The sequence below is a fragment of the Pimephales promelas genome, chromosome 6 (assembly GCF_988280905.1).
Source record: "Pimephales promelas chromosome 6, fPimPro1.hap1.1, whole genome shotgun sequence".
In the NCBI taxonomy this organism is placed as follows: Eukaryota; Metazoa; Chordata; class Actinopteri; order Cypriniformes; family Leuciscidae; genus Pimephales; species Pimephales promelas.
This window is the reverse complement of record NC_142774.1, coordinates 28,918,931-28,940,633: the sequence shown is the minus strand read 5'-3', so window position 1 is coordinate 28,940,633 and position 21,703 is coordinate 28,918,931. Positions and strand designations below refer to the sequence as shown.

Sequence of the window (21,703 nt, the reverse complement as noted above, 5' to 3'; positions counted from 1 at the left end):
GTATTTATAAATATACAAAATAATTATACACAGTGCACCCACATATATTATGTAAACACAAACTTTTATTTTGGATGCGATTCTTGGATGCGATTCTTTTTAGAGACCTGTTATGGTAACCAAAACCGATTCACAGATTTATAGTAAGTTTATTAGAAATTTGAGGTTTGTACAAAATGAATAGTGGAAAATATTGTTTAAATACTCCAATCTTGAAAAACATGGATGGAGTCTGATAAGACCAAGCCTAATTTATCTAAAGCGCACAGTAGCTTTGTACACTCTAAACAATGCTGGGTTGTTTTAACCCAAATTTGGATCAAATATGGACAAACCCACATGTTGGGTTAAAATGTCATTTAAAATTTTACCCCAACTTCAACTTTCACTTTCAACTTTAAATTTTTTAATTACATGTTTAACCCAACATTTGGGTTTATCCATATTTGACCGAAATTTGGGTTGAAAAAAAACAGCATTTTTTTTTTTTTAGAGTGTATGCACTTTTTAAACCCCTCAAATAAATTCTACTGGGTTAAAAACTCCACTTACTGGTAGTGAAATTTACTCCGTTCTCTTTTTTATTAGACCTATTTAGACTGAGTGATCACCACTGGTGTTGTTATTTTTTGATGTGTTCTGCAATAAGAGCCCTCTATATGAAACCCTCTATTTTTTTTGTCTGGAAACTACAGTATGAAGCACTGGTTGAGGAGGAAGGAGAGGTATAGAGAGGCTTTACTCTGATTTACAAGCATAAAACGGACACATTCCCAATCCGCACAATGTTGACTACACACCTGTTGCAGTGCAGTGATTTAGATGACATGTATCTGAACATGTGTTTGTGCGGATAGTGTGTGACGTGGTCACTAGTCGCATTTGCTTATCCTACAGGATGGTAAATAGAAGTCTATTCAGTGACTGCTAGGAGGAAATCTCAAAGTGACGTTAAACGCAGACAAGTCTCTGACAGCCTTCGTAGACAGTTTTTAAGAGACAGAAACTGATAGTTGGAAACTCGACAGAGACTCATCCAAAAGTACGGGGATTTGGAGAGGAATGTCAGTACTAAGCATACTTAATAACAGCTCTGAGCTCTGCATTCTACATGCCCGCTGTGGATTAGTACGGACAGTAAATAACATAATAACAGTGGATGTCTCCCAAGTGTACTAAATCAAACAACCCCAAATCATTATACTAAAGTACTAAAGGTGGAAAGAGTCTGTTGAGAGGATGGAAACGCAAACTAAACATACTGAATTGTCAATAGAGATCACAGCCTGTGTTATTAGCAGTGAAATCTAACAGAATTCCTGTATTTCCATGACTTGTATACAGCAAATTAAACAAATTATCCTAGAGTACAAATTAGTGTGCAAATATCTTCAATAAGACCCTCAAAAGACAGACGAGACTGATGTTATCGCACTGCCTCGAGGGAGTTTACTCTACACAAGCACTCACAAAGAGCAATGTCTAGCCGATGCAATACTTTAGACAGGAGCACAACTAAAAAAAAACAATGCATCTCCCAGTAAAAAGTTTCCAGGCCTAGAAATCAGAATTGTAATATGTTATTTTCAGGTTTTCCATGGCCCTGGGAACCCTGGAAGACAGTCTTTCTCTCGCACTACAAATATTCATACTTCCCTAATATGCAAAAAGCAATATGTCAGATGAGAAGGATGTTGACATTTGCAGTCTTCATGATATACTGGAGGCAAAGATATCTCGGGAATCTAACCTACAACTTCTGAGAGACTTAGTGTGGCAATGAGAAAAAATGCCAAAGAACTATGAGTCGAGCTTCTCTTGGTGCTTTAGGTCCCAAAAAAGTTGTTTCTAGTGGATAAATAACACCAGTAAATCATATAAGACATTGTGCTGACACAAGCTGATAAAAAAATTATCTCAAAAATTACAACACACAAAAACTTGACTGAACGTCGTATTTTACTTGGGCCATTAAAAACCAAGGCCTTCATTTTATGTGTGTTTCTTCACAAGGCAGCGTTTCTTTACAAGGCAGCAACATAAAATGTTGACAATCAATGTTATTTAAGACTTTAATGCAAGTATTGTATCAGAAAGAGGTACATCTACAGTTGTATTAAAATGGAATTTATATAATATATTTATTATATTATATATATACTGTATATATATATTTTTTAAATGTCAATCATGAGAAAATTGAGTCGTGATAGAGAAAAACGTTTATGTCGAGACCACAAGAAAATTAATTTGTGACCACAAGAAAACAGATTTTACGTTGAGATCATGAGAAAATTAAGTTGTGATCACAAGAAAACAGATTTTACGTTGAGATCATGAGAAAATTAAGTTGTGATCACAAGAAAACAGATTTTACGTTGAGATCATGAGAAAATTAAGTTGTGATCACAAGAAAACATTTTTATGTTGAGATCATGAGAAAATTGAGTTTTGATCACAAGAAATCATTTTTTATGTTGAAATCACGGGAAAATTAAGTTGTGATCACAAGAAAACATTTTATGTTGATATCACGAGAACAATTAAGTTGTCATCACAAGAAAACAGATTAAACGTTGAGATCACGAGAAAACTAAGTTGTGATCACAAGAAAACAGATTTTATGTTGAGTTCACAAGAAAATTAAGTTGTGATCACAAGAAAACATTTTTATGTTGAGATCATGAGAAATTTAAGTTGTCATCACAAGACAACAGATTTTATATTGATATCACGAGAAAATTAAGTTGTGATCACAAGAAAACAGATTTTATGTTGACATCACGAGAAAATAAAGTTGTGATCACAAGAAAACATTTAATGTTGAGATCACGAGAAAATTAAGTTGTGATCACAAGAAAACAGATTTTATGTTGAGATCACAAGAAAATTAAGTTGTGATCACAAGAAAACATGAAAGAAAAAATTGATTCAATTAATCCATAGCCTCTTAGGTGCTTCCATACAGTTCTGAAAGAATTCTAAAAACGGTAGTTATTGTGCCATGAGTTGATATCTGTTAGATGCATAGGCTGACTGAGTTAAAAACAATAAATAAAACCTGCATCTATTATTGAATAATTATTAGTGATTGCAGGCTAAACTACAAGGTTGTTATTGTTAACTAAAATAAAACTATTAAAAGTATTTTCAGTCATAATAAAATATAAATGCTAATTAAATAAATCTATTAATCTTATCTAATGTCAATCTCAACATTTACAAATAAATGTTTTAGATCAAAAGATCCATCTGTTAACAAATTAACTAACATGTTTATTATCTAACATTAATAAAAGCTGTAAAAATATATAGATAATTGTCAGTTGTATTAGTTAATGCACTAACTCATGTTTACAAATTAGACTTTATTGTAGCGTTGCCATATGTAGTAGATTACAGAAATTAAAGATAGAGATATAAAAGACTAAAACTAATTAAAAAAAAAAAAAATCACAAAACATAAGTACTAAAAGTACTAAGCTAATTTAAAACTAATATTACTAAATACAATTGTATATAATACTAAAATAACACTGCTCCAGAAATATTTGAACATGCAATAACATTTTCAGTTCAAACCAAAACGTCTTAAAAAAAATAAAAAAATAAAAATCAGACTCGGTCACGGTTTCCAAAAACTTGGCCATTCTCAGCACTGAGTGACATTTTCTGGCAAGCAATCAGCACATATGCAGGGACCATAAAAAGCACTGTAAAAACCTATGAACATCTATTTTAACCACAAACTTTTCCCATTTTTCATTATATTTTGACTTTCATGGGTTTAAAGCTATATTTAAAGACATATTTATGTTTCTTTTAATAGTCTGTGTGCATTAAATATATATAGCTTTTATTACGCCCCAGTTGGGCTGCACTGAGAACCGGACTAATGAAAAAGACATGTCACATACAGCTGAAATGGACCACAGTAGTAGAGGAAACATTCAGATCTGCAGGCAAATTTACTTTTAAGAAGAAACTAGAAATTAGAAGTCTTACAAGCATGACCTAAATAAAGATTTTACAGGCAAACACTGTCCTTGAAATGAAAACGATCTTGAGTATGGTTAAATAATTACACTTAAGTGGATGACTGTGATTGTTTTGAGAGCAACCGAGTGTTGTGACACATTACTGGGAATGTGTTGTGGCCAACTATGCCAGTAAAAAGCCTGATTAATCATTTCTAAGGAATTAGTCAGTGTAAATCAGTGTAACTCGCAACTAAATTCAGTTTCAATAGTGACTACATGTTTCTTCAACTCTCTCTGTACTGTATCTCTCTTACACATCTCAGCCAAGCCCTGGGGGACCCTTGAGTTTACATACTGTCTGCAAATCTTTCGAAAAAAAAAAAAAAGGGATTTTCTTTCTGCATGTGGGCTGGATTGCCGTGTTTGGTGTTGGATTTATATTTGGCTTAAGTAATCATCTCTCCTGTTTTACTGTTGAAAACTTTTCAAGCAATAAAAGCTTGATGGCACACACTTTCACATAAACATCCACACACACACACAGAGAGAGAGAGACGGTCCTGCGAAGCAGAAAAACATTTGACAGAACAATTGAACAAATCTGTGCTCTTCTGGAGCTCAAATATTGTTCTTAACAAAAACACAACCCGTAAATGTGAAAAGGAGGAACTATATAGAGGATAAAAAGGAATGTGAGATCTTAAAAAGTGAAAAATAGGGAAAGGGAAGGAAATGGCAATGGTTTAACCACTTAACCAGCTGTTTTCTGCCTGTCATTACTTCGAAGCTGAACAGCCCGAAACACAACACCTGGAGCTCAAGAAGATAATCACGGGAAAGAGGAGGAAGGTGGAGCGCATATTTTTGTCTGAAAGTGAGAATTTAGTTTGACGGATTTTTAACATGAGACCGCGCTGATACTCAGATGAACAGCGTGATTGCAAGTTCAATGAACAAGAAGCTCATATTGAGGAGCTTAACATTGAAGGCACAATATTGCCAGTTACTTATCTGGGTTGATCCGACAACGAAAACTGTTCCAAATGACGCAAAAGCAGAATCTACCATTGAGAACATGTGAGCAAAAGTTTGAAGTTGCATTCCTGAATGAATCAGCGTTGTTGAATGAATAGGTGGAGTGAATGATTAAATTACTCGCTCACTCACTTGTCACCACCAACTGGCATACAGATATTTGGGAAGTAAAAATAGACAAGACACAGAACAAACTTAAATGGTTGTAATTCAAGAATGCTTTGGAATATAGATGTAAGATTGGTCTTGTTTTAAAGAAGACATTTGGCAGATTTTTGTAGAAGTGAAATAAATTAAGAAAGTGAAACAGAAAAAAAAAAAGTTATAGAAAATGTTATGTTTATGTAAAAATTTAATTACTCATATTTTATATAAAATATATATTTTCAAAACCTGGTGGACTCTAAAACTGCAAGGAAATCAAAGCCAAAACTCTGAACAAGTTTCCAAGTGTTTCAAGAACAAGTATTTAAAATTTTAGGTTGATATCTCAAAAAAATGAGCTTTTAGTGAGATTTTGTTTGGGCGCAGTACCAAACTTTTTCACTAGGTGACAACCAGACTTCATTACTGCCCATATAAGGTTACCTACATTTCCATAATGTGGTTTGAGTGACCTGAACCATCATTTCCACAATTGTCCTACAATTTATGAGGTAGGCATCCTATTCCAATGTACTATGGTAATTTTTCAACCTCTAAAACCTCTAAAAAACACAAAAAGAACACGTGTATTATAGATCACTGCCACTTCGCAAATTGTGAATCTATTTTTCTTTCAATATTTACAAATTTTTCAGACCTTTTTTTCTAAAAAAAATTAATATATAAATAAAATAAAATTGAATGGATATTATCTTTTGAACTATTGGCATGAAACCAAACTGAAGTTTCACGATTGTAATGCTTACAATGCTAGTAGGCTAAAATTAGCACTTCCCAGATCACCTATCGCACCTTTAAAATAGATGTTAAAGGTACAATATGTAGGGCTTTTGCAGCAAAATATCCAAAAATCACTAGGCCAATGTTATATGTTTTGTTTTGTTGATTAATTACAATATCCTGAATGTTTCCAACTATTTGTAAATCGTGAGGAAATTGCGATTTTAACCAATGGAAACAGGGCGTGTCAGCAGGGGTGAGGAGTCGCCAGTCAATGGTGTCATATCCGCGTTACCCTCGGTTTCCACCAGGTTTGTGCTCGCACTGCGATAGTAACTATGGCGACAGACGTGGATAACCGGGTTATTGCCGTTATGCCTAGCAAGGCGCTCACGCTGATGTTTTGTTCAAACATTATGGACTTTGAGACAAAAAGAGGACTAAAACGAAGATTAACATCTTTCGAGATGCTGAGAGCTCCACGTCCGCGACTAACTTGGACTTGACAGTCGCGTGAGTATTGCGTACATACTTTATTAGACAGGTGAGCAAATGTACATAACAATAATCAATGTTATGTAGTTCAACATGATGAAATGTTAGTATATGATCTGTATGTCATTCTAATGTTGATCTAGCTCACTGCTAGTCTCATACAGCCAACAAACAACCTAACTAACAACATTCAACACACTCAAATGCCATTTGGCGTGATAGTGTAGAGCAAGTGAAGCAGCGCTGCGTTACCTCAAGTTTAATTCGTCTAATAATTCGTTTGACCTGTGTGAGTATTAATTCAGCACTTGCGTGTAGTTCAGTAGAATGAAATGTCCTTTACATCCGCCGGACTCGTGTTGTGTGTGGCGCTGGTATACGTCTAGCAATCGCGCCCTGCTTTATACCATAGTCATGTTAAAAACATCAATTTATTCACTCATCCATAAAAGATCCATCAGCTTGATGACAAGATCCATACTTACGCTTAATGTGGAATACGTCATCATTATTCGCCTTGGTTATTGTAAAAGGTTAGCGACCCCTGGTGGCGAAAATTCCTCTATATTGTACCTTTAATATAAAAGATCTCAAACAGGATATCAAAACAAACAAACAAACTTTAATTTAATCATGATGTTACAGAACTCTGCAAGTTCATAAAATAAGAGAACTCATCATGTACAAGCAGACACGCATCACTAAAAAAACTATATGATGTTTGCTATATCTAATCGAAACTAAGCACTTTTTATTTCTTATGTCAGTTTAGTACATGAAAAACATTGTGTAATGCAGCCAAGCGGTTAATAATTCTTTTACAATTCTGTGAAAGTGAAACGCACCAAACACTGACAGTGAATTAGCAATTTCAATATTCATTTGTTTTCCCTATTTATTTAACCTTTAAAATGAGATGTGATCCATTTTACATTCACAATATTCAACAGCACTTTAATTGTATTTGGGCAAGAGGGTCTGATTCGCGTTTATTCGTTTTCCTTAAAAAGCTCTAATACTGTACATGAAAACGTGGATGGAAGACGACGTACCAAAAGCAACTAGCCATCCTGAAAAAGCCAGCATTGGTGAGTCCGGTTCACATACTCTGGCGTTTTTAGGAACGTTTTTTACCCTTTCTTTGTTTAATCTGAAAAAGGTTTTCATCAGATGGGTACACGGAAGAATCGTTTGCTGCTTTTTTCTGTCTCTTTTTCAATTTCCTCTCCTTCTTTTTCGTTTTTGTTTCCGTTTTCTTTTTATTGTTCTTTTCTATTTCAAAGGCCTTTTTCAGCTTCATATTGAATTTCCGAGGAGACGAAAAAAACCCTGTCCCGTGAGGGCCCTTTTTGCCCCCTCTAGGAAAGTCTGCATCTTCATCTAAAACTATAACTGAAGATTTTTTCTTGTTCTTCTTTTTGGCTTCCTTCTGGCTTTGCTGTTGTGGTATAAACTTGCCTTTGCCGTGGCTCCCTGGTGTTTGTGAGTTCTGCTTGACACTCAAGTGTTGGTGATGTTTGGGCGTGTGTGCGATGCGTCGCTTCGGTGTGTGCTGGTTGTTCGTGTGAGTGTTGTGTGGGTACGGAGACTGTTTGTGGCTGGTTTTTTGTTTCTTCCTGGGCGGTTGAGGGGTAGATGTAAAACCGCCTCCATCGGTGGTAAGCAATCCGGCATCCTTAAGATCTGTAAGAGAAACGCATGTCCTTATATCTTTAGGTTGATCAGTGTCTATCAATTCAACTTATCCGAAAGATTCCAACAAACCTCTGGCCTTCTTTTTTAGTCTGTTCTCCCGACAATTGATGTCCTTTGTTGTGTCATAATAAGTAATCAAGGGCAGGGTGGGATACGTCCCGTTATACATTCTCCTCTGCGAGCATTCCTGCAGAAAACACACACAAACTTCTTGTCTATTTGATTATATATTTAAAGTAACACCAGGGAACTCTTCAACCTTCATAATATATTTCCAAGTCTCTTGTGATGGTACATCGACTTACAATGGGTTGAATGACACGTCTGCCATAGCCTGACGGGGTCTGTAGCGTTTTTAATCTTACTTTAAAACTTCGGGTTTCGGACAAAGAGAACTACAAAATTCGAATGCTTTACGGCATATACGTCACTTCCACCACAACCCCACTTCCTTAAAAACGGACGTGCGAGCCAAATGCTATAGTCATGGCCGAAGCAGCACAGAAAGTAGTTATATCTATTCCCATCACATAAAATGTCGTCGTAATGAGCATTGAGCAAGCAGATGACAGTCTGTTAATCGTGAGATTGAAGATCTTAGTCTATGCACTCTCTATAATGCTTTCACCAATGCACACACAATGATGTACATACAGTAAGAGCTTCATTGTGCGTCATTGAGTTGTCCAGATAAACTCGCTCTGTGTGTAAAGATTGTTCTTTGATCGCTTTCTGTATAATTTTTTCACAATTTAAATAAGATTATTTTCATTCTACTAAAAGAGACGATGTGAAGTTGATATTTTAGTCAGTGGCTTGACTTATGCGTAAACAGTTTTGAACGAATTTGAGAGAAAGATTTCATGTCTGAACTTGAACAATTACACATTATTATTCAAATCGATTTATTTTCAGATGTTCACCGAGGCCAGCTCTGTATTGGCCCAAGATGAGGAAACAGTCTGTGAAATGTTTTGGACTATAAAAAAACTTTGGAAAGTTATGTCTGCGCATTTAAAGAAAATAAATTTAACCCATTGTTTCTTCAGAGATTCGGATGAAGTAACTAAAAAATCCTTTTGTGTTCATTTGTACATCCAAACACGGATCAACTGCCATGCTTCGCTCGTTTGCAAGCCATGAAATCTCGACTTCTTAGCTCATTTTCTCATGGGCTAGCCAAATTTTTCATGGGCGAGCCAAAAGGGGAGGTAACCTTTCACGTCATACGGGGGATATTCAAGATCAGCCCGTCTGAGCTTTCATTTTCTCAAAGGCAGAGAAAGATAACCAAAGTTTGGTTTACACCGATTGAAATTTCTAGCCACTGAGGGGGGCATATACAGGCTAGGGGAACTCATATTAATGTTAAAAAAAACACTGAAAGTGAAACTTTCATGTCATGTTAATATCTCTACTTCTCGTCACTTTTATAGGTGATGCTGCTGCCCCAATAAACTTTTCTTGTCCTTTTGTTATTGCTTAATTCTGCAATTTATATTAGATTGATGTGGTTTGGAATTATTAAAATGTGCTTAGGAAAAAAAAAATTTAATAACTATTCACACACTGTATACTTTAGTTTTAATTTTGTTAGCAGAGCATTAGCATGTTGTATATGTAGATCAAATAATGCCAAAAAAAATTGTACAATCAGATAGATTTTTTGTCAAGAATTTTAAAAGTATGTTAATATTTTTTTTTAAGTTTAAAAGTAAAGTTAATATTTCCGTATGTTTTGTATACATATATGAGGGGTTGTTATGGTTGTCATCCATTGCAGAAAGCAAAAGTGACATCACAACATCAGCACACTCATGTGATGCCCATGGATGAGGCCAATCCACTTACATGCCCAAAGTGTCCTCTCTTAGAGCAGTTATAACAGTAGGCAGGTTTCCTGCAGGCCTCTGGATCACTGGACTTGTTGAGAGGTCCCGAAGTGGTCTACAGAGAAACAAACAGAGCAAAGGGAGAATGATTACCAAATTACTAAAATAATGACACTGCCAAAATCTTTAAAATAGAGATTGACTGCCTCCACTGACAAAGTGCACCGAAGTACTCTCTTGTATTTACAGTCTGTCAAAAGAAATACAGTGAAGACATTCCTTCATTCACACTCAGTATTGTACAATTTCAAATAGTGGTTCTCAAACGTAGAGACACCAAGGCCGCCCATTTTCCACAACATTTCCTCTATTTATTTTTTCAGAACAATTTTGCCATATTTATGTTTTCTCACAATTTCAAGATTGCCATTACTAGAAAAAATCTATATTCATTATAAAAAATAATCATTCACATTATATTTTATTAATTTACTTGACTTTTCCTGGTCTAGAAATCACACTCATCGCAGAGGGAACCCTGGTTCTTCAAAGAGAAATGAAAAACAATTAAACGCATTTTAAATCATTTTAAGTCATCTTGAAGGCCTCTTGAAAGTTTTCCGAGACCCCCTGGTTGAGAACCACTCATAGAAAGGGATAATTAACAGAAAAATAAGCATTCTGTCATTATTTACTCATTATTTACTCCCGTGTTGCAAAACCATCCCTGCTTTTTCCCCAACAATGAACGGGTCAAACAGACAATTTTGCTAATATACATTATAGTTCGCTTTTGTTCATTTTTGACAATTCCGGGTCACTTTAGGCCATGTGTCCACCAAAGCATTTTTCCACGCGCCTGGCGTATGTTTTCAATTGTTTTCAATGGGAGTGCCGCGTTTTTTAAACGCCATGAGCGTACCGAGGCACTGAGCATTTTTTTCACGCTGAAAAAACGCGGTCGCTTTTTTTACTGGTCGCTGGGAGTTGAAAAATATTCAACTTTGTCTTTGTTCAAAAATGTTCAACTTCGTTTTTAGCCAGCTGAAAACGCTAGACGCTCTGCTGAAGACGCCGTGCTTTGGGCGCTTCAGAGCGTTTTGGCAGCGCAACGTTTTTTAAGTTGAGACGTTTCGTTGCTATGACATAGAATATCCGCAGCAGTTGAATGTTGTGACAGTTGGTCAGTGTGGTATTAGTCCCGCCCCTCCTCCACTGTGATTGGACGGCTGGGTAAAATGTGACAGTGATGAGCGCTGCGTTTTATCCAAAGTTGAACATTTTTCAACTCCCAGCGACCAGTAAAAAACGCTGGGCGCTCGGCGCTTCAGCGTGAAAAAAATGCTCAGCGCCTCGGTACGCTCATGGCATTTAAAAAACGCGGCACTCCCATTGAAAACAATTGAAAACATACGCCAGATGCGTGGGAAAACGCTTTGGTGGACACACGGCCTTATGCTTTTCTTTTGTGGAAAAGAGCAGCTCTGGCATTCTGTGAACGTCTTGTAGCAGGCTACTATACTCATAACAAACCCTTTGTAACAAAAGCATCTACGGTGTGACAAGCTAACAAGAAGTCAGGTTAAGAAACCTCCAATTAGGGGGACATGAATTTGGGCACAGCCACAACAAGAACACTCACTAAACACACTCAAAAATACAACTTCACTCATGTCAAGCACTCGGCCTCTCAGCTGTGCCCTTTGTGAGCGTGTGTATGTCAGGACTACCTGCGTTATATTCCTCTACTTCACTCAATTCCTTTCACTCTGTTCTGTTATTATAAACCTCACTTACATTTCCCATCTCGCTAGTGAATGATGACCCCCATTCACTCTCTCTTTCTTCAATCATCCACTCTGTCTCCTCCTCCCACTCTTTCTCACAGACATTCATATAATCTGTATATTTTTCTTTTCTTTGAGGTGATATAAGGGAGTGATTACCGAGGGTATCAACAAATCCCAGTAATGCGCTGGTGATAAGGCCGCCTTTGGAGTGTGTGTATGTGTGTGTGTTTCTCCATCTGGTCCCGGGGAGCCCAAAGGCGTTTCACGCTCCATCGCCCTCCGTAAATACAGCACGATAAAGAGGGTAAGCTGACTGGTGCGAGCATGTTTGTGCGCGCGTGTGTGCGTCGTGCCCGAAAACTACACACATATTGTCTTTTAATGTCTCCTCAAGGGGGCGTCGAGACCTACACACACTCATATACACGCATTTTCAATAAGCCAGGACACACGCGGTCCCACTACGTCATATTTTAAACATATCTTCCTCCGTTCCACACACTCTCCCTCTTCCTTTCTGTCCGTTTTCCGCTTGAGTGGTTAAAGGGTGGAGGGGTGAATGCTATTAGAACCGTTGGTCATTATCAGTTCAGCGCTGGAGACTGCTGCATCTCCATCACAAAGACACCACCGGTTACCCCCCAGACACCCACCCTTCTCTCTCTCCGTCACTCACTCACTCTCTCTAACCCCCCGAACTCACGGCACGGTTTGCCTTCCACTGGCCTTTATTATTAGTGATATTTGCCAATCAAGCATCACCATTGCTCAAACAGAGTTTTGGTAAAACCCTTTTCTGTAAGTATTATACTTCAGTGTAACTCGTCCTGTACTGAATGTGCGATGGACATAAATGACACCACAACACATTTGGCTATGCTGTTACTTTTCCAAGCGATGGATTGCCTGGTGGATGCTAAAATTAAGGGGGGGTTGGGGGATTATTGGTTTTCATTTTAATTTCGATTCCACAAAGCAGTTCCTTAATTCATTATTAGCCTTTGATAAATAAAAATGCTAATGAATAAAGAAATACCATTATTTGGATACATACGTTTTACTTTTTGAAAATTGTAATCCTGAGGAGAACACCGCCAAAAAAACTCAGAAAGAAATGTGAATGTAGACTACATATAAAGTTCAAAAGTTTGAGGTCAGTAGCCTATGATTTATTTTTTTTTAGTAAAAAAAAAAGTAATACTTTTATTCAGATGATTGCTAAATTGATTAAAAGTGACAGTAAAACATTTATAATGCTACAAAACGTTTCTATTTAAAATAAATGGAGTTCTTTTGAACCTTCAACAGAACAAAAGATATTAAAACATAAAAAATAAAAATTCCCCCTCAGATTTGGTAATACTATTTTAAAGTGAAAGATATATCATGGTTTTCACAAAAATATTAAGCAGCATAATGGTTTTCAACATTGACAATGTTAAGAAATATTTCTCGAGCACCAAATCAGCATACTAGAATGATTTCTAAAGGATCATGAAGATCACAGGAATAAATTACACATTCAAAATATATTAAAATAGAAACCAGTTTTAATATATTAAAAGGAGTAGTTCACTTTTTAAAAAACTTTAGCTAATAATTTACTTCCAAGATGTCCATGTCTTTCTTTCTTCAGTCGAAAAAAATGAAGGTTTTTGATGAAAACATTCCAGGATTTTCTCCATTTAATAGACTTCAATGGGAACCAAACGGTTCAGGGTCCAAATGAGAGTTTCAGTGAAGCTTAAAGGGGCTTTAAACGACACCAGACGATGAATAAGGGTCTTATCTAAGACCCTTCGTGTCATGACTCGGAAAAAGATTTGTTCATTTTCATGAACGAGTTCGAACAGGAGAGTCACGAGCGCGCAACACAGAACAGAGCAAGGTGAGCATTTGTGCTTATAAAACTTAAACTTTTTTATTTATTTTTGAAACGACCGATCGTTTCGCTAGATAACGCCCTTATTCATTGTCTGGTGTCGTTTAAAATCCTTTGAAGCTGCACTGAAACTCTCGTTTGGACCTTGAACTGTTTGGTTCCCAATGAAGTCCATTATATGGAGAAAATCCTGGAATGTTTTCATCAAAAACCTTAATTTCTTTTCGACTGAAGAAAGAAAGACATGGACATCTTGGATGGTATGGGGGTGAGTAAATTATCAGCTAATTATCAACTAATCCTTTAATAAATTGTAGTAATATTTTTTTTAAAAAGTCAATCAAATGGGTGAGCGCAAGACATTTCTTAAAAAAAACTAATCTATAATATTCTATAAATATTACATACATTTAAAAAAAACCTTACCAACCCCAAACCTTTGAACAGTAGTATATCTCTTTTCTACTTGCTCCCATATGAACAACCATTTGATAATTACTTAAGCACACATAACAGTACACAGTTTTTACATTTTTGAGTTAAGCATCAGCATGGCAAAATCAAAGACTTGTGTTCCAGCGAGTCAGGATCAACTCCAGCTGAGTCCCTAGACGAGTTCAAACAGATCTCTCATTAGATCCAACATCTTTATAACTGATTCGTTTAAAAAGACTCATCTCATACAAGTCATTTGTTCACAAACTGGGCTATACTGGTTTCTTTGTTGTCATGTGCAACCAGTGATGACAACTCAAAAGAAAGATGTATGTTTCTTTGAGTTTTTGGATTATTATTCTCTCTTTTTTTTTTCCCCTGTATACTTGGAAAATTCATTATCTTCCATTTAACCAGTTTTCCACATTCCTGCTTTTAAACTTCTGCTCCTTCTTACTCCATACCTTCTAATCTTTATGTTGTTCTTTCATCTCTTTGTCCTTCAACCTCTTTCTCTCTCTGCTCCTCTATACTGAACCTTCACTATCCATCTATTTTTCTTTCTCTACATTTTTTCATTCTTGCTGATATCTCATGCAAATTGGTGTTTAGGAAGACTATCCCCACCGTCACACCTACACTGTGCCCCCCTCCCCTGACCTTGAGCTTCTGTTATCACACTTGTGCTCGAATGTGCCGGTAAAAAGGGAGGAAGACTGACAGGAGGGAAAAAAAAAGAAAAAGACGGCAGGGCGACCCCTCCTTCATCCGATTCTCTGTGCATAGAGCTGCTCTGTGGCACTATTAATTACCTCTCTTTAGTGTGTGTGTATCACCTCTATCTGAAAGGATTATCAGGGCAGAGGGTGGCCTCTGATATGTTTGTGTTTCAGGCCAAGAGTCACAGAGCATATTCTCACACACACACACACACACACACACACACACACACACACACACACGACCTTGTGCAAAACTGAATTCATAGACCCGAATATCTGTACCACATTTTTCAGTTTCAGAAAAGAAAACGTTAACCTCAGTTGTGACAATAAAATGTAGCTTTTTTTTTTCTTTTCACCTGAAATAGCATTTTTGCACCCATAGATGGTTTATGCTATTTTAAAGTGAATCTTGCTTGTAGCTTCAAAATATAACTTACAGCAATACTGTACTATTTGGTGAGTTAATATTAAATTTCAAGCAGTGACAAGTTGCATCCGTGACATGATACATTTCATGTGTAAAAAGTAAGCAGCTTTTATGACTTTGTTTACTGTAAAAATGTTTGTCAATTTAAAAAAAAAATGCTACAGTTAAAAAAAAAAGTTTCATTTGTTACCGGACCATATATGATGAAAAACTGTAAATGTTTACCATCACATTATATGCAATTTTGTTGTATTTATTGCAAGTCCCATATTACCATATAATGTACAGTAAAAAAAAAATTATTAAAAAAAATCCCTGAGTGACACACATATTATTTAAATGGTTTTGTTTCTTATACTTGTAATCAGTTATGTACATTAGAGTGTTACAATTCCTGTTTACATTTAGTTTATATTTATAGCATTATTTTGATTTATCACATGGCTTTCTATTGTGCCATCTGTATTATTTTGGTGGTTTTTTGAGGTATAAGTCAGATTTTGCTTTATTAACATTATATAACTTGAAATACAGTATAACGGTCATAAATTGTAAAATATACATTGTCTGTATTTTTTATGGTAAATATGTTGCTTTTTTACATTGTGTGTGAAATATTTGTATTTGTCAATTAACTAAAAGATTTCTACTGAAAGCAATGAAAAATGGAGAAAAACACAATGAAAATTAGAACTGAAAATACAGTTAAGATTTTAAAAAATATATATTATTTTATGTAATTTATCTGGTTAAAGTGTTCTCCATTTGTGTATTAGCCTAATTAAATTAGATTCAAGTCAAACTGATTATTTTGGTCGTTTAATGCTATATAAATTCATGTTCTGACTCTGACTGATTTGTTTATACTGTTTATGGGTCAACTGAACAGCCTTTATTTTAAGCTATGTCTACATTAATTTATTTATTTGACATTTTTATTAAAGAGGAATAGCCCCTTGAGATGAGCCATCTCGTTTTCGAGGTGGTCCTCCTCGATTCTAGATTCAAATAAAAAATTGACCTTACAGCAGCTGGAATTTAACAAACAAATAGCAAAAACCAAAACCAGTAATCCGGATACATTTGAAAATGGTGTTTTGTTTCAAAATGCTCTCCGTCCACACTAGTGTTGTCCAAAAGTTTCTCATCCACACTGAAATGTAAAAAAAGAAAAAGAAAAAAAAAAAGCTAAATTCACCTCTGTGAAGCAATTCTTCTGGCAGGATCATTTTATTGATCAAAATATCTCACCATTCACTGATGCGTCATTGCACTCACTCACAATTATATGTTTATATTTATCTAAAACACAGCAAAACATGCAAGCAGTTGAGAATAAATTGTTCTGTCATCTTTGCAGGGCTGTGATATGAAGTGTGTGCAAAGTAGCATATCTTTAGCAACTGTGTGAAAGGTAATAGCACATAACTGGCGGTATAAACATACATATCTGTCGGTTCAATATACGTCACATGACTAAACACGCATCATCATTTTCAAATACCTCTGTTTTTCACAATCGACACTACAACGCGAAAACTGCGTTTTCAAATTTATCCACTTTGTAGGTCTTTTCAAAAACCTGTTTCAGTTAATAAAAACGCTGTCTCATTGTAATGTAGACGGAAGGCCAAAGTGGAGAGAAAAAGATGCGTTTTCTAACAAAAACGTATTAGTGTGGACAAGGCCTTACACAATCAACAAGCAACAAACACTGTATTTATTAAAAATAAAAAGATTGACCAATTCAGGCTGATTGCAATCATGATAGGTCAGGAACGTGACGTCTGTAAGATGCTGCTAAAGACCTGTTAATCTGAAAAGGATCTGCTGTGTAAAAACATCTGATAGACGTCTTAAGCCGGGGACACACTTAACGACTGTAACGCAGATTATGACTGTATGACTGATACTTATGACTGATCATGCCCAAACGGGCCGAGTCGCGTTCAGTCGGTGTTTAAATCTGCTCTAGTCGTTGGAAACAGTCAGTACGTGTGTTCAGTTCAGTCTTACACCGCGTCCTTACTACAAGCGACGCGATAAAATACCAGCGACAGTAAGTGTGTCTGTCCACACTAGACGCGACTGTGCGACGCTACACGTCAATCAAAAATCCCAGCCATTCAGGACAGTGTGTGGGCGGAGTCTCTCTGTGAAAGCGCACTGCTGGCCCGCACTCGCATTGGAAATGGGTAAGGACATAATCAAATCAAGAAATAACATTATTAAAAATCAAAACATTAACAAAATATACTCATTGACTAATTTTGTTATGAAGTACAGATGTATGTTTGTATAGAATTCATTTTGAACATTATATTATATGCTTTCAAAATTGGAGGTTAATTATCCGTTATCGCTTTTAGCACAGTGACCTATTTTTAACTAAAAAAAAATAATGTGTACTCATAACCAGGTTAATATCTCTGTGTGGGCGGATCTGTCAGCCGCGACGTCGCAGAAATAGGAACCGTTTCTAAATTAGAAACTTCGCGTGTCGCCATCGCGTCTGGTTAGGACAAAAACTCTGATTAACATGGAAAAGATACCTTTTATCGCGCGTCGCGTGTAGTTAGGACACGGAGTTAGAATGTTTCAGCTAGTCATTAAAGGGATACTCCACTTTTTTTGGAATAGGCTCATTTTACAACTCCCCCAGAGTTAGTTGAGTTTCACCATTTTTGAATCCATTCAGCCAATTTTCAGATATTTAGAAGAACATCAGTAACCAGACAGTTTCTGGTCCCATTGACTTCTATAGTAGGAAAAAATATATACTGGAAGTCAATGGGACCAGAAACTGTCTGGTTACTGATATTCTTCTAAATATCAGAAAATCGGCTGAACGGATTCGAAAACGGTTAAACCCAACTGTTTAACTCAGGGGGAATTATAAAATGAGCCTATTTCCAAAAAAAAAAGTGGAGTATCCCTTAAAAATATGTCCTCGCCATTAGAAAAAGCAGTTTTACATACATTATAAATCTTAAGCATCTTAATGATATCTTTTTAAATGTCTATATGATATCGAACAGGAAACGTATTGCACGTATCGCAGATGAACAAACACTCTAAAAAAATGCATCTTGCAGATGTAAATGCCAACATCAAATAGATGTCTCAGAGATAAACTTGTGCTCTCAGTAAGTCAATCATAGTGAAGTACCTATGAAGGTACTGCCTTCCCTCACATTGCTTTTTGTCTGTTTCTCCCCTCATGCTTCAGGGCTTTAGTATGAGAACAAAATGCTCAAGAGACGCTGCCTCTCTCTGAAAGCTCTTCTGCTGGTGTTGCTGTTAGACAATATTTCTTCATATTTCATATTATTTCTTATACTGTTGATTATCTTCACATCCAATGTTTTTTAAGAGGCACCACCTCCCTTGCCTCCTCAAAGAAAACGGTCCTTGTGCCCACACAATCGCATGTTTAAGCAAATAAAACACATTTACACACACACACACACACACACACATTGCACATCCTGGCAACAGTACCTCACACCTTGGCTACAGGCGGACACAACCTTAATCCTTAAACCCACATCAAATTTAAACTGTTTCCAGTGTAATCACAATTCAAACATGCACACACAGTGTAAACAGTCTTTGTGTGCTTGGTGGATTAGGGAGAGGTGGGAGATTTGGGGTGCATTTTGCATACGTAATAGAAAAATCTAGAGAGTCCCCCAGAAGGACAGGAAAGGGATGAGGGTAAATAGAAATCATGAGAAGATTCACCATTTTCATTCCAGAAATGCATTCAAAATATGACACCCCACAAAAAAAAAAACAACCCTCATTAGACAAGACTAATGAAGAGTATGAATTAAGAAACTTAAAGGGATAGTTCACCCCAAAATTTTAATTCTGTTATTAATTACTCACCCTCAAGTTGTTCCAAGTCTTCAGAACACAAATGAAAATCTTTCTAACGAAATCTGAGAGCTTTCTGCCCCTCCATTGACAGCCTACGCAACTACCGCTTTCAAGCCCCAGAAAGGTAGTAAAGAGTCTAAAGACATCATTAAAGTAATCCAAATGACTCGGGTGCTTTGTTTGCACAGAAAAACAAGGTCACACTATATTTTAAGGTGACGTATTTACACTGTAATTGCTCAAAAAACTGCTGAGTAATACTATACTCGTTACGTTACACTAATGCGTTATGGTTAGAGTAACTTAAGGTGATGTAGGTGAAGTACATCACCTTAAAATAAAGTGCTACCAAGCAATTTACCATTTTATTTACTAAATATTATATCAACAGTGTCTGCTCTCGAGTCAAAAAAGCATGTATACCTGTACTGTACATCATGGTGCTCTTGTGAATGCGCTTTGGAGATATATATTTTGTAAATAAAATGGTAAATTATGTTGTTTTTCCGCAAATAAAGCACTCGCATCACTTCATAACAGACACTGGAGTCACATGAATTACTTTAATGATGTCTTTACTAGGGTTTGAAAGTGGTAGTTGCGTAGACTGTCAATGGAGGGACAGAACGCTCTCAGATTTCATTAGAAAAGTCTTCATTTTTGTTCCGTAGATGAACGAAATTCGGGTTTGGACAGAATTTTCATTTTTGGGTGAACTACAAGAAACCACAAATTACTTATGCCTCTAGTGTGTGAGAGAAATAGTAAAAGATTAAGTTAAATGTAAGCAGATCAGGGCTCAATTTGCTGGAAGAACAGGATCCAGAACCTGCCAAATTCCCATTCACATCTCAATCTAATGTATTTCAGGAAAAAAAAATTAAGAAAAAAAGGAAATTAGGAAAAAATGCTGGTTATACATTATTATGATCATCTGGGGACCAATAACCGATAAATGGCTGATATTAAAATCCTATACAGGTTTTGTATTAGTCGTTTCAAATGCTAAAATTAAAATTGGGCAGTACAAAATTATAACTTACAGGTCAAAACGTGGATATTTAGAGATTTGCTAAAGTTTACATTTAACAGAGAATTTAGAGTTTTTAAAACTTTATATTTGAAGTAAAGGCCCTTGCACACTGAGTCCGAAATTCGCGTCCGAAATTTTCGTATGTTAAAAAATAAATAAGACCTCATGTTATGTCAATCACGCTTGCACGCTGTCTCTGAAACTTTCGTCCGTCATTAAAAAAAATCTAAACGGGTTCGATTTTCTGCGTTTTTCGCATCCGTAACAAGCAGTTTGAGTGGTGTTTTGACAATTCAGAGCCACTGAATCACGAATATACGAAAAAACACGTATGAAAATTTCAGACTCAGTGTTCAATGGCCTTTAGTGTTAGCAAAGATAATCTAAAATCTAAATGTCATAATAGTGGAAATATTTGTGCATATTTAATGTGCATATCTATGCATATTTAAATACCATAAACCATGCATATATCTCCAATATTGACCAATAAAATATATTAAATAATGTCCAATATGGAACCATGTATAACATCCCCAGTATAACCTGGAATATACCACTTGCAATAGCATATAAATGTCAGGTCTTGTCATTGCATGAACATATCCACTGGCTTAATATTTTAATATGGCATAGAGGTGAACTAAATGTATATACACAGAACCACAATTCACAGTCAGGAATCGATGCATCATGCTCAAATGTTAATTCTTCTGGACAGCGGATAGAAAACAAAGTGATTGACATGACAGGGCTGCAGTAGCTCAGTCTTTTCCATGCAGGTACAATGCTTTCCTGCGATGTGATTTACAAACAGATCAAAGCAATCTTCCATTTCTTCTACATTTATACTGAACAATCTTAATTATTTCAGCTATTTATATTAACCATATGTAGGTTTATCTGGAAACTTAATCCCCGCCCTGTGTACAAAAATTCTATGTCGACCCACCTGTCAACATCCTCTTTTTCATGTTTGTTTCACGCCAAAATATTCCATAAATGAAAAGATGCAAAGAAATGCTATGAAGGACACTCTGACCCATTTCTGGTCTAAGCTCCAGACCGTTTACTCACCCGTCTCTCTCTGTTCAGTAAGAAGTGTGTGTATACGTAAAGGCAAGAGAGGCTAACAGATAAAACATTTTCTATTTTCATGCCAGCTCCTCTTGCTTTTGTAATTCAAATGCAGACACAGGAAACTGGCAGCCAAGGGGCACACACACACTTACACGGATGTGCGGCCATACACACACGCCTTGTAATGCTATCGACCCCTGGCCTGTCATGCAATGCCACACACACTCTGTGCCTGCCTTCCAACTGATAACCAGAAGCCATCGTCCAAACCAGCGGAGGAGTGAGAGACTGTGTGGGTTTGAGAGTTTAAGAGAGAGACAGAATGGGCGAAAAAAGAAAGTAAACGGGAGCGTAAGCACTGTGTTTGTATCAGATATTAAGTAGTTTGTGTCTAAAAAGTTCATAATTTCATGAATCTAAAAAAAAAAATTCAACCTGCTCAAGGAAAAATTGTAATTCATATTTCACAATTAACATATATTTAGCTTAAATTAAGATTTCTGCATAATGATATTGTCATATAAATG

At 36.2% G+C, this 21,703-nt stretch overlaps 1 protein-coding gene across 2 annotated transcripts in view; it reads right to left on the bottom strand.

Annotated features, from left to right (window-relative positions):
- Positions 1-6,997: 6,997 nt before the first annotated feature.
- Positions 6,998-21,703, bottom strand: part of zcchc7 (zinc finger, CCHC domain containing 7) — a 66,474-nt gene continuing 51,768 nt past the window's right edge. For both annotated transcript variants that reach the window (XM_039693010.2, XM_039693001.2), the window contains exons 7-9: positions 9,942-10,037; positions 8,160-8,277; positions 6,998-8,078 (exon numbers count right to left, since the gene is read on the bottom strand). In XM_039693010.2, the coding sequence (XP_039548944.2) occupies positions 7,513-8,078; positions 8,160-8,277; positions 9,942-10,037 (780 nt within the window). In that variant the 3' untranslated portion in view covers positions 6,998-7,512. The remainder of the gene's footprint in view (positions 8,079-8,159; positions 8,278-9,941; positions 10,038-21,703) is intronic.